The sequence below is a fragment of the Pantherophis guttatus genome, chromosome 1 (genome assembly GCF_059756535.1).
Source record: "Pantherophis guttatus breed Tessera chromosome 1, ASM5975653v1, whole genome shotgun sequence".
NCBI classification, from domain to species: domain Eukaryota; kingdom Metazoa; phylum Chordata; class Lepidosauria; order Squamata; family Colubridae; genus Pantherophis; species Pantherophis guttatus.
In genome coordinates this window covers 166,679,060-166,692,264 of record NC_142063.1, presented here as the reverse complement: position 1 = coordinate 166,692,264, position 13,205 = coordinate 166,679,060, and the positions used below count along the sequence as shown (strand labels likewise).

Below are 13,205 nucleotides of genomic sequence, written 5' to 3'. Positions count from 1 at the left end.
TGCGAGCGGATCTTCTCATCAGGTCCACAGTGGACCAAGGTGAGTGGCATCTCCTTCCCTCCATCTTCAGGGACGTCTCCCTACAATTTGGCAGTCCGGCAGTCAATCTCTTTGCCTCCAACACCAACAACCAGACGAGTGGATTCTTCTCTCGCTTTCCATCCCCAGGGGCGGAGGGCGTGGACGCTCTGAGGAGCCCGTGGCTTCCGGGCTTCTTTATGCATTTCCGCCTCTGGCAATAATTTCCAAGGTCATCTGGGGCCTCGTCGTCCCTGGTTTGCGGACCTGGTGGCTTTATCGGCACCTCCTTGGTGTCTCCCTCCAGACAAGCGGACCCTCAGCCAAGGACCATTGCTTCACCCAGAGGTTGATTGGCTCAAATTGACCGCATGGAGATTGAGCGGCAGATCCTTCAGGCCCGCAACCTCTCAGCCGGGGTCATAGCCACGCTTCAAGCATCACGTCGGGATTCCACCAACTGCATTTACAACTCTGCCTGGACATCCTTCTGCCACTGGTGTGTTCGACGTAACCTGATGGCCACTGAGGTATCAACTGAACAAGTCTTGGAGTTTCTACAGACTGGTCTGATTTCAGGTTTGTCACCCAACACTCTACGGAGACAGGTAGCTGCCCTTTTGTCTGTTCTATCATGTGGGTCTTCAGTACCCCTCACCAGACGTCCTCTGATCAGGCAATTCCTTCAGGGGGCTACTAACCTACGTTCCCCCATTCTGCATAGATACCCCACCTGGGACCTTTCCAAGGTGCTCACCGCCCTGACCAGAGGCCCCTTTGAACCCCTACGGGAGGTGGGATTACGCTTCCTTTCCTATAAGGTGTCCTTCTTAGTGGCCATCACTTTGGCCTGTCGGGTCTCAGAGCTGGCTGCTCTCTCTATGAGGCCTGACTCTGTATCTTCCATACGGACCGGGTGGTTCTTTGCTTCATTTATCCCAAAGCTTAATTTCACCTTCCATAGAGCCCAAGAGTTGGTCCTCCCTAATTTCTGTCCCTCTCTGTCCCATCATCTAGAATGGACCTGGCATACCTTGGAAGTCCGTAGGGCTCTCCAAATTTACCTTAAAAAGACTGCCTCTATCAGGCGATCGGAGAGTCTCTTCGTGTCCTTCCAACCAGCCTCCTTGGGCCAAAAGTTTCTTCTTCCACAGTTGGCCGTTGGCTTCGAGCAATTATTGCCACAGTTTATGAGGCTCAAGCCTTGCCAGTCCCACGCCATATCACGGCTCATTCAACCCGTAGCGCCTCTACTTCCATGGCCTGGTCCACTCAGGCCTCACTGGAGGACATCTGCCGGGCGGCCACCTGGTCGTTGCCTTTCCTGTTTATTCGCCACTATAAATTAGATGTATATGCATCGGCAGAGGCGGCTTTTGGCCATCGGGTTTTACAGCAAGTCCTTATGGGGTGGGGTGGGGGGTGGGGGCGGCTTTGGACCAGGCTACTCCCTCCCAGCAGGGGGGTCTGCCTTGGCATGTCCCATTCCTGACTGCTGGCCCCACGCTCCAGTAGAATGGGCATTGTCTTACCTGAACACCCTTTCTGCTGAGCAGGGGGGCCAGCAGTTAGCCCCGCCCTGGTTCTCCCGGTCCTCGCTCACGAGTGGGGTTGCTTCTAATGTTGTTTTTCTCAGCTCAGCTCTACAGTCTGCAGCATCTCCTTTGTTGGAAATCTGGGAAGCAAGAGGAAGAGGAGGAGCTTCACAAATTGCAGACTGAGTCCAGAACGGAAGACAGAGTTAACCCATTCCTGACTGCTGGCCCCCCTGCAGAAAGGGTGTTCAGGTAAGACAACACCCATTCTAAACAGCAACTAAGACCTTGGTCAAACCATGCATCAGAGTTTTAGGAACTACCCTAGTTCCTTCTTGAACCCCACTATGTTCATTGGGAAATCTTTCCTCCTTGTAATAGAAGGCAGCCATAGGAAACATCCTCCCATCTACAGGTCCAGGAGCCTTACCACACAGCCAAGCAACAAGCTATAGCTTCTGAGGGCTTGTGATAATAATACAGCTATGAGAAAATAGCATAGTTTTATTTAAAACCAAGTGGATTGAATTTATTTGATTAGGAATATTTGAAGTAAATTGTTTCAATTACACAAATTAAAAATTTCATGTCTCCCACTCCAGCCCTGTGCCCAGAACTAGGTTGCAGAGAGCAAGTTTGCTCTAGTGGTTAAAGCATGAAGCTAGACACTTGGAGGCTGTGAGTTGTAATTCTCCCTTAGGCAACAAGCCAGATGGGTGGCCTTAGGTCAGTCATCCTCAGAAGGCAAGGGCAAACTACTTTTGAGGAGGCTACTGCAGAGACTTGCTGAAGCAGTCACCAGAAATCAGGACTGATTTACACAAAGCTCACTGCAATCCTAAAAGAAATAGCAGGCTACAAATATATCACTAAGGGACTTTATATTTCTTCCATGTGTTGATGTGCTGCTATTTATTTTGACTTTAAAAAACAATTTGTGATTTGTGACTGACATATATAACCTGTTTGGCTCACCAAGCTGCTGCTGCAGTCTTTTGACCAGCATTTGGTACTGCCTTCTAGTAAGGGAATTATGTCCTCAGGTAACAGATGGTGCAAACAGGAACTTAGCTAGTAAAATCTGCTTTTCAGACTAATTACTTATAAATCTGAGAGGATACTTACACACTCTGATAAGACTAGAAACAACTGTTTAAAACCCAGGAATGGTTGGAAGTAGAGATAATTATAAAAATCATTCCTGAAAAGGCCTGGATCCTTTTGAAGATTATACTTAATATTAGTAAAGGGTTCCTTATATGGCCAATTTAATCCTATTTTTGTAACACAGGCCTTTACCCTTTCTTTTCCAATTGTCTACTCCATTTTTGTTCATTTCATCTATTCACAGTGAATCTTTTGTATTCTACCTTCATCCTGTTTTTTTTTCTTCTTTTGAAAGAGAGAAGAATGTATGCATTTTATTTTGTTTATTCTATGGTCAGATTGTTTTCAAAGTGGTGGAAAGAATGGTTGATATATTCAGAGAGGGACCTGCATTTATGAATGGGATACCTTATTTTACAGGCAGATTATTTTAATCAGTACTTTCATTGTTCTTGTCTCAGACTGTACCTCCCTTTTTGAGAGGGTAAATGTGTGTGTGATTGTGTCCAGGCACACACACAGGCACATACAAGTGGTCTATATGTGCATGTTTATTGGAAGGGGGAAGTCGGATGGGTTTCATTCAGTTGTAATTAACCATTTTAGATTAATAAGGTAGGGAAAGTGGGTGGTAGTACATGGGATTTTTGCCTGTGGTGTTGCTTTTTTCTGCCTAATTTTTGGAATTCATCTTTCAGGTAAATGCTATATGCAGTTTTTTTCTTTGACTTTATAAATGATGTTCTTTCTTTTTTGGAGTCATCTTTAATGTATCCTGTAGTTTTTCTAACATGGGGTTTTTGTGTCATCTTTCTAATTGATACAGTTCAGTTATTTTGTGCAGTGCTAAATAGTCATTCTTTTCTAGTGTGAAATTATGCTGTGTGACAATTCCACATTTGTACAATTTGGCTTTCTATATTGTCAGTGTAGGTAGGACATATTCACACTAAGCTTATTTCCATCTTTCTAGATATTTTAAAATCTCCGCACTACATGTTAATGTGTCAGATTTGCTGAAATAAATATATAGCTTATGTGTGAACCTTTTTAGCAGGATGCAGATGGGTATATACAAATATATATTGTCCAAAATAAGTAACTTTCACTGAATGCAAAGAACTCAATATGATTGTTATACTGATAAAAGATGGTGATCTCTAGATAAGCTGTCTTGTTTCATGGAAGAAAACGGGGGGATAAAGACAAATAAATTCCTGATGTGATATTAACAAAATCAACTGCTACTCTTTTGAAGTGGAAGTGTATATTTGGGTCAAGTTTTCCTTGAGCACAAATGATGCAAAAATTATATGGGTTGTGGAATTGGTATATGGAACAATACTATGTTTATTGCATCACATATTCCAATGCAAAGGACATGCAGTTAGTTGAAAAACAAAGTATGTTGCATGTGTGCAAAAATGATTGCACATGAATCTTAGAATGCAATGGAAGAAAATTCTGTGGTTCTGGCATACATTTTGTTTTCATCTTCTTTCTTAAATTATGTGTGTACTAAATATAAATAAACATGATCGCTTCAGGGAAGGTATGTGACCAGAGTGCCAAATCAAAATGTGTTCCAGAAAATATAAGGCTACATTTTTTGCATTTCTTAAGAGGTTGTGGTGAATTAACAATTTATACTAGTCAAACTATTTTTTGTTTGCTTTCAGATTCTTAGATGAAAAGTGGTTCAGGATAAAATGTTTTAATTCTTTTTTAGAGAATTAAAAAGAGTGTTCCTAGAAAGTCTGAAGAAAACAAAACAAGCTAAATTGTTACTTACTTGACTAGGAAAGCAACTGCCATATTTTAGAAATAAAAAATTCCTTTGCCACCAGTAACAGGCTGTGTTGAGACTTCAGTATCCAATAAATCAGTTTTTGTTGTTATTTTTCTGATATTTATTAACATTATAGAAAGTGATGCCATTTCTTTGAGCTCACATTTGTGATGCTTGCATTCAGTTCTGCATTTTTCCATATAATTTCTTCACTGCAATTTTATTTTTGAAAAGACTGGTTCTTCTAAAGGTATAAAAAAAGAATGATTCACTTTTGTTTATCTTCACCAATATCATTTTAAATAAGCATGTTTAAGAAACTGAAATTATAAGCCAACAGCTGACTTCCATGTTCTATTTTGACAGTAATGCTGACAATTACATGTGTTCACATATAATTTTTTCAGTGCAGCTGGAGGAGAAATCTTTAATCTATGTCTCCCTGACCTAGAAGAAACTATAGAGGAAACTGCTATCATTAGGCTTATACGACAAATACTCGAAGGCGTTTTCCATTTGCATCAAAACAATATTGTCCATCTAGATTTAAAGGTAATATGCATAGTAACCTTCATAGATAGCGTTTTAAAAATTGTAAAGTAATAACTGTGAAAACGGGATTCATAGAGAAGGAGGTAAATAAATTTTATTCCTCATCTCTTCAGAGTTTCAGCTGTTACTCATTAAGATTCAAATCCTTACATGTTAAAGATTACAACTGTTAGGCAATGCAAATTATGGGCAATATGCTATTACATAGTGGGAAATATTTCAGAGTAAGCATATAGAATCTAAAATACATCAAATGTTTATTTAATAGGCTTTTTCATAATCTTTAATAAAACTTTTTATATCATTAGATATACAACTAGCCAAATAATCATGTAAAGAATTGTTAAGATTTCAAATGGATAAAAATTCAAAATGCTTATTTTTTAAAAAACCAAATATTTAAATAAGTACTTAGAGCCAGCATTACTTACAGCTTTCTACCCAATATTTTAGTTTTTCCATTTGTTTCCCTTCTCTTTGATTTTGTCTAAAAACTGATTTTTCGCTTTCTCATTTGCTTTTCTTGTTAGTTGGAAGTAATTCTAACTAGGAAAGCTACAAATAAAAACTGCAGGCTGCTTTTGAAAGAGTTGTGTAACTACTTGCAATTTTATAACTTTAGAATGTATGCTGATAATGAGATTAATAGCAAAGTGTTAAAACTGTGTGAGCTTTATCTTTATGGTCTAATTTACTTTAGAATTAGAAGAGGCAAATTAAAAAAAAAGTGGTTTTCCATCCCACCATTTCTTCCCTTTGAACATGTGGGATATTAATTAAAAATAAGGTTTTGAACTTTTGATCTCTTTTTTTAAACATTTCTAAAAGGCTGGGATCTTTCTTTAGGTTTATTATGAAAATAAATAATCTATTACTAAAGAGCTATTTGACAGCCACCTACATTTAGAGTTCCATTGATTCCACTGGGATTATCCCAGTATAGATAGCCTTGTTCATGCAATGATTTATACATTTCCAAATATAATATAAATGATTAATCAATTCATTTACATATCAATAATGTTTGTTTATTTATTGTAGCCCCAGAATATTTTATTGAGTAGTGTATGTCCTCTCGGTGATATAAAAATAGTTGACTTTGGTTTGTCTCGGAAGATTGGAAATTTTGGTGAACTACGAGAAATTGTTGGAACGCCTGAATATCAAGGTAATTTGCACATATTATTTGAATGCATTTTCCCTGACATTGCACTAGCCAGACTTTTAGAAAGATGTCAGTTCCTTTGCTCTCAAAACTAAAACAAACTTTCATCTTCAGATGTTCTTCAAGTGACCATAAAGCATGTTTTTTTTTTCCAAATGAAAAAAGTATAACTTGAAAATAAGTTGGAGAAATTGTGGCCCTACAGGTGCATAACCATTTTTAATGGGAGATGAATGCCCCATAATAAAAACATAATATAACCATAAAAGTATGTCTATATTGGACTTAGTTTACTTTTTTGCGCTGATCAGTTATTCTAGGCGGCAGGGATCTCTGCCGCCTATTGCCACCACCTGTTCGGCATCGCCCCATTCGCCACCAATCATGGCGATCGGCGGCGAATGGGCCATGGCGAACGGGGGTGGTGGTGAACAGGCTGTGGTGAACGGGCGGTGGCAAATGAGTCGTGGTACTGCTGAATGGGCTGCGCTGAATGGGCAATTTTTTTTCTTGTTTTCCTCCTCTAAAGCTATTGTGCGTCTTATAATCTGGAGCGTCTTATAGTATGAAAAATATGGTAATTATGTGTTCGTTGGAAGGTTTCCCTGTTGTATTGTAAAGTCTTCAGTCATTTGAAGAAGGGGGATACGGTCTCTTTGCAAATAAAAAAAGAGTTGTATACAGAAATGGTGTATAAATATAATACAAAGATCTATATTATCACAATTTCATAGTATATGCAAATAGTTATAAAGAAATAATCTTCCTGTAATTATATTGTATTAAGAAATGAATGCTCATTTTTCCCCTTTCCCTCTGATCTGTTCCCAAGCGCCCCATAGGCGACCAAACACTTTTCGCCCAGACGGAGAAATGACGGGGATTCAAAGCTTCATGTGCTTGCAAAGGGGACAGTTTGAAATGGAGCGACTAGCTCTGTTTCTGAGTGTCCCCTTTGCAAGCAGACAAAGTTTCTTCTCCCTCTGGGCAAAAAGTGTTTGGGCAGCTACCACCGGCTCCGCCCTCTCCGTCCCACTATCTGCCTACCCATGACCTCAATCGGGATCAAGCTCTTGGCATCCCCGGCCTCCACCTGCCCTGCCAGGAGGGCGAAGAGCTCCCATGAGGCCAGTAGCAGCATGGGCAGTTGCTTGGTGGCCAACATAGTACCCACCGCAGCCAAAAAGTGTCACAGCAGCAGCTGGGCCAGCAGGCAGGGCGGGTGGAGGCTGGGGCATGCCAAGAGCTTTGGCCGTTCAACCGTGGGCAGGCAGACAGTGGGACAAAGAGAGCAGGGTCAGCAGTAGCTGCGCTCCCACTCCCATCGGTCCCCATGCTCACCACCTCCTGCACTTCAAGAAAATAATATCTCCCTGAAAATAAGCACTCCGATTGCTTATTCTCAAACCCAAAAGAAAATAAGACTGGGTCTTATTTTCGGGGAAACATGGTAGGCACTTCCCAATACCTAAAAGAGGTCCTTCAGGCAGCCCAGGTCATGTCACAATTGAATTATTGCAATGCATCTTTGTGGTGCTGCCCTTGAAGACCATCAGGAAGCTACATCTGGTTGAAAATATGACAGTGCAAACAGTAATAGGAGTTAGCATGCTGATGTGCCACTCAGCCTCCAGATGCAGTTAAGGTACTGACTATCATGTATAGCTCTATGTGTTATGTGGGCTGAATAGGTGCGTTATGAGAAAAAAAATTAAAAGACCATTTCTGGTTTGCACAAATGAAATCAAATTAGCTAAAGCAACATTCCTGGAAATAAATGGGAAAAATCAGAATAGTTGGCAAGAATAAGAATACTGAAAGATTAGCATACTAAGCTATACGTAGTTTACAAAACACAGTGGGTAAGTTTACACTAAGCTAAACTCAGTTAAATACCTTCCGTAAAGTTAAGTACCTTCCGTAAAGCCCTGAAGACGTTTTTATTCCACCAAGCCGGCCTAGCCTAAATGGTTTTTAATTGGGATTTTAAATTTTATGGATTTGGGGGTTTTAAATTGGGAGGCTAATGATTTAATTCTTTTTTAATTATCTTAACTTTTGTATTTGTATGCTTTTTAATTTTGGCTGTTCACCGTCTTCTGGGAGAAGGGCGGTATACAAATTAAATTAATAAAATAAATAAATAAATAAATAACATTATGGTTTAGTGTATTGGGTATATACAGTCAGTTTATACAGTCATTCTTGTAGATAAATAATATCTTTAGTGAACTGTATGTCACTCTCAGTGTATTGTAAAATAGTGTGGCAGATTAGTAATTATCTTGAACATACGATAAAATTATTTTAATACTGTATTTAATGGTATCTTTTCCTTCCAGCACCAGAAGTCTTAAATTATGATCCCATTACTACAGCAACAGACATATGGTAAGGTAATTTCTTAAAAGATTAAAGCAACTTTAATACCTTGATTGTATAGTTTCATCTTAAAAGCTTATTGATTTTCTCATTAGTCTTTTAAAATCCTTTTTGAACACTAATGGCCTTCAGTTAGCAAGTTATGATCTTACTGAACTAGAAAGCAAATTTGGGGCAGACAGTTATTTCCTGTGACTTTTTTTCCAGGTGGAAACAACATAAAATAGATTTCCATGTATGTTTGCTTCAGTATATTTAAGCATCACCTGTTGGTGATTAATTTAAATGAGAGCTGTCATCTATGAGTATTATTAATTAAAATCTGTTAAATAAATTACTGTTTTGTATCAAACTGGTGATGGTTTGTCAACTTTGTTTTTCTGACTTTTCCTCAATGATCAGAAATACCATTATACTGTCTTATATTTATTTGGATTCTCTATTGAGTGTAATATGAATTTCAGGTGAAACAAGTTTACTGTATAAATCAGTGGTCCCCATACTTTCCAGCTTGGCGGCCCAGCCTGGTGCAGGGGAAGGGGACATGTGAGTGGCAAGCATAGAGCTCCACTCTAACCCTAGTCCTAACCCTGGTGCCCTTAACCCCTATACAGAACTGGTTTTCATGAGTTTGGATATGGATAAGAAAAATAGTTGCTTACTTTTCAGAAGCAATCCTCCTCTCTTTCCCGCTCCAATAATCCAATCCCACTTCAAATCACTTTTTGGTAATTTTAGAACTCTACCAGAACATATCCTTAAGTCCTGTTCCTGAAAAATATGCTTGAATTGCAGACCTTGGGCCCTCAAACTCTGCTCATGTCTTCACTAATTTCAAGTTTGATGTCTGGAAGTTTTGTGTGCGATTCACATTATCTCTACAAGTACAATGGAATATGTTTGGGACTTGCTTCTATTCACTGTAACAATTATCTTTTGGATTGAGTATCAGGCAGGTGACTTCCCTTTGGTTTATTGCAGAATTAGATTGTGTCTTAGCATGGGACATGCTTGCCAGGATTTGTAAAGTCTTTATGAAAAGGCTTTTGTTTCTTATATAATCAAGTTAACATTTGTTATAAGACACTGATGAGACAAATATCCTGGTGCCTGATCCTCTATGTGGAAAATGTAAGCAAAAACATTAAATGTTTCAGGAACTTATTTTATCAGATCAGTAATTCAAGTATATGAAAACTTTAGCATAATTGGAATGACTTTTTCTAATAAGTAAATGAAAAAGCAATAAAAAGATAAAAAATGTTTTAGCATCTGTTACTTATCGGCAAGAAATATTTTCATTTGTAACATCCATGAAAAAAGTATATCTTCTCTAATTTCAGGAGTGTGGGTGTAATCTCATACATGCTGCTTATACATGAATCTCCATTTATGGGAGCAGATAAGCAAGAAACATACCTCAACGTTTCTCAAGTCAATGTGGATTATTCAGAAGAAACATTTGCTTCCGTTTCATCGTTGGCTAGAGATTTCATCCAAAAACTCCTTGTTAAAAATCCTGAGTAAGTTTATGGGGATAGAGATAGAGGGTTAGAGAAAATATTTTAACATTAATATACCATTAGAAAGAAAGGTAGGATAAGGACAATATTTTCATAATGGATATTTCCAATATTCATAATGGACAAGAGGGCTTTGGATCTATCCTGGGCTCTGTATTTCTACCTGTTGATTAATCAGAAAAGTAAATGTTTGCATTTAGGGGCATTACAGAGGTAGCAATAACTGGTCAATTTGGTTGACATCCCCTGATTCAAATACTACATTAGAACAGTGATAGGACTTTTTATGTTGTTTTTCCTCACCTCTTGTCAGTATTTTTTCCTGGCTGATAAGTTTCTGAAATCTAGGATAAAAGAGCTGATTTAGGGTAACTGGCTTTTGTTTAGCTCACTGAAGAATGTAGAAGCAGGTGTTGAAATTGTTATGGAGGAGAATGGAATAAACCCTCTTTCTTTCCCTTTTGTATCCTGTCAAATCTAGTGGACAGATAGTTCTATTTGATAGTCTGTGCCAGTGCTAAATGGTAGTGAACTATCTATTTTTGTGGCTCAATTGTAACCTAAGTTCCAGATCTTAAATCTACATATTTCTTCTTTTACTTTGTAGAGAGCGACCAACAGCAGAGGCCTGCCTGTCCCACTCTTGGCTTAGGCAAGGAGAATTCTTACTATGGTATACCCCTGAAGAAAACCCCAGTTCTTCTCCAGCATATGATAGTATGAATAAGAGCATAGAAGAGAGAATTAATAACAGGCCCATGTCTAATGGAGCATGCATTGAACAAGAAGATAAAGAAAATATTCCAGAAGATAGCAGTACAGTCTCCAAACGATTCCGGTTTGATGATTCTTTGCAATATTCTCAAGAACTCACAACAGACTTTGTATGTTAACAAATGCACTCCTGCAGGTTATCTTGAATTGTATTTATGATTCTAAATTAATCTGGTGGCATGTGGTTTGAGATTATAGCTTGGCCACAACTGCATTTTTGTTATTCTGGAAATGCACTTTCAGTTGATCTTGTTTGGACCCTTCTTTGTGCTGCCATTGCTGGCAATGGGCATGACCCCTGGGAGACTGGAGTCTTGGCACCTGAAGTGGCTTGTTTTTGGAGGCAAACAGGTAACTGGGTATATTTGCACTTTCTACATTCAAAACATGGCATTTTGATCTGATCATTGATAAAGTAGGCAAAAAGAGTATTTTTAAAGTTAGCAATAGAGCCAAGTTCTAAGCCAAAGAGTGATGTGATAATACATACACATTTGTATTGTAATTGAAACTACATGAACTTGGCTGTGTGAAGAAATGAGTCCTTTTGTTCATTCCTAAAAGAATAGTCTCATCCTGTCATTGTTTGTTGAAAAAAGTCAAATTGTTAACAGTATAGTATACTCCAGTAAGCCTTTTTTCAAATCGCTGGGACTGAAGTGCTTGGACTGGGTTCCTGATTAGCCACCTGTTTTTTTTTTACATGTTTACTCAGAAGGGACCTTGTCCCCCCATTTATGGGAGAATGAGTTATCAGTTGTGGATTAGTTCCCACATGGAACATAAATTGGTGTTCACATTCATTTTTTTTTGGTTGTTTTTTTTTTTTTTTTGTTACAGAGATAATTTTTGGAATGAATTGAATGCATACTTAGTTTTGAAATCTTCCATTTCTTGTTTATGTAAATAAGATGGAAGAGATTGAAAGATACTTCTGGTGCCAAAAAAAAAAAACCTTGCATTTTTTCTTTAGGAAGTAAAGTTTTTTCCAAGCCCAATACCATGCTATTTGGAGACAATAACCGTGTAACATTATGAATTCAACAAATTAAAATTTGTGAGGTTTAAATTTGAAAATGAGATCTTCCAGAAAAATGTACAGGGTCAGTTAATGGTATTAAATTATTTTCTCCCAAATTAAAAATATAATTATTTCTGTGCTATGTAAATTGAAACTGCTTATCTTTTCCAACAAAGATGGTAGTAATAGCACAATCCTATTTCTGTGAACAGAGAAGTAAATCCCAGTTTGTTCACTTCCAAGGAAGTGTTGCAAAAAAATTGCTAACTGAAATAATGTAATGGCAATATGAATATTTCATTAATATTCATTAGTATAAATAAAGCAAAGAAAAATAGAGGAAACGGAATCAGTCTTTGTGACATTAAATATCTAATTATTTCAGATGTACATTAATGTCCAGTCCTGAAATGTGCCATGTTAGGGATTAGATTAGGGTTTGGTCTCGGTTTACTAGCCTCATCTCACAAATAACAAGATGAACTGCATCCATAAGGGGTGATGCAGCAAGGAGAAAAAATGGTGCAATTTCAAGACCACAGTGTAAAATTAGTACAAAATTTCAATACTGAAAGCCATATTTTCTTCTGATTTTCAGTTAAAAGCCAATATGCAATGCATGGGTTCCCTACCCATAGATACATTAATCTAATTTAATTTTTAGAATTGGTACTTTTAGGAAGTCTTTAAAAAAGGATCATAATACATTAATATATTTTACTAAGAAAGAAAGATAAGTGAAAGAGCATGCCACAATAACGGTTATTATAGCACTTTATAAAAAAAGTATATGATACAATAAATATTTCTGTTGTGGTTTTTTTTTAAGTTTACATTTCTCACTCTTTCCTTCCAGTCTTAAATCTTTTTTAATATTTTGAGTACATGAGTAATTTTTGCACCCAGTTGAGAGAACTTTTGAGATTTTATAAACACTTGTATATGTATGTAAATTTGGGATACAACTTGAATCTGACAGTTCTAAATTTTGAATATATCTAATTTTGTAAGTTTTCCTAATTAATGCGTACATTTGTATATAATTTTATTGGAATTATAATTGTTCTCTGACTTCTTTGTTTTGTGTTCAATATCAATGGGACTTTGTAAGTGATTACTGGCACAGAGAGAATGAATTTTAAAAGGGTTATTTCTGAACTAGATAAAAAAGTGAATCGTAAAAAGAATAATTAAAAGTAGGAAAGGGTCAAATCTTAATTTGCAAATTTTTTGTGAATATAGACCCAAAGCATCATCTAGAAGGCCTCATAATCTGAATTATTTCTCCCTTCCCCCCCAAAAATGTTTGGATTAAAGCCATAGTACAAAAGATATTTTA

The 13,205-nt window shown here is 37.6% G+C and overlaps 1 protein-coding gene across 3 annotated transcripts in view; it reads left to right on the top strand.

The window, feature by feature from the left end:
- The window catches only part of STK17B (serine/threonine kinase 17b), a 35,467-nt gene extending 22,530 nt beyond the window's left edge, over positions 1-12,937 (top strand). For all 3 annotated transcript variants that reach the window (XM_034429817.3, XM_034429830.3, XM_034429823.3), the window contains 5 exons: positions 4,857-5,001; positions 6,043-6,169; positions 8,509-8,557; positions 9,892-10,071; positions 10,679-12,937. In XM_034429817.3, coding sequence (XP_034285708.2) covers positions 4,857-5,001; positions 6,043-6,169; positions 8,509-8,557; positions 9,892-10,071; positions 10,679-10,964 — 787 coding nt within the window. In that variant the 3' untranslated portion in view covers positions 10,965-12,937. The remainder of the gene's footprint in view (positions 1-4,856; positions 5,002-6,042; positions 6,170-8,508; positions 8,558-9,891; positions 10,072-10,678) is intronic.
- Positions 12,938-13,205: the final 268 nt, after the last annotated feature.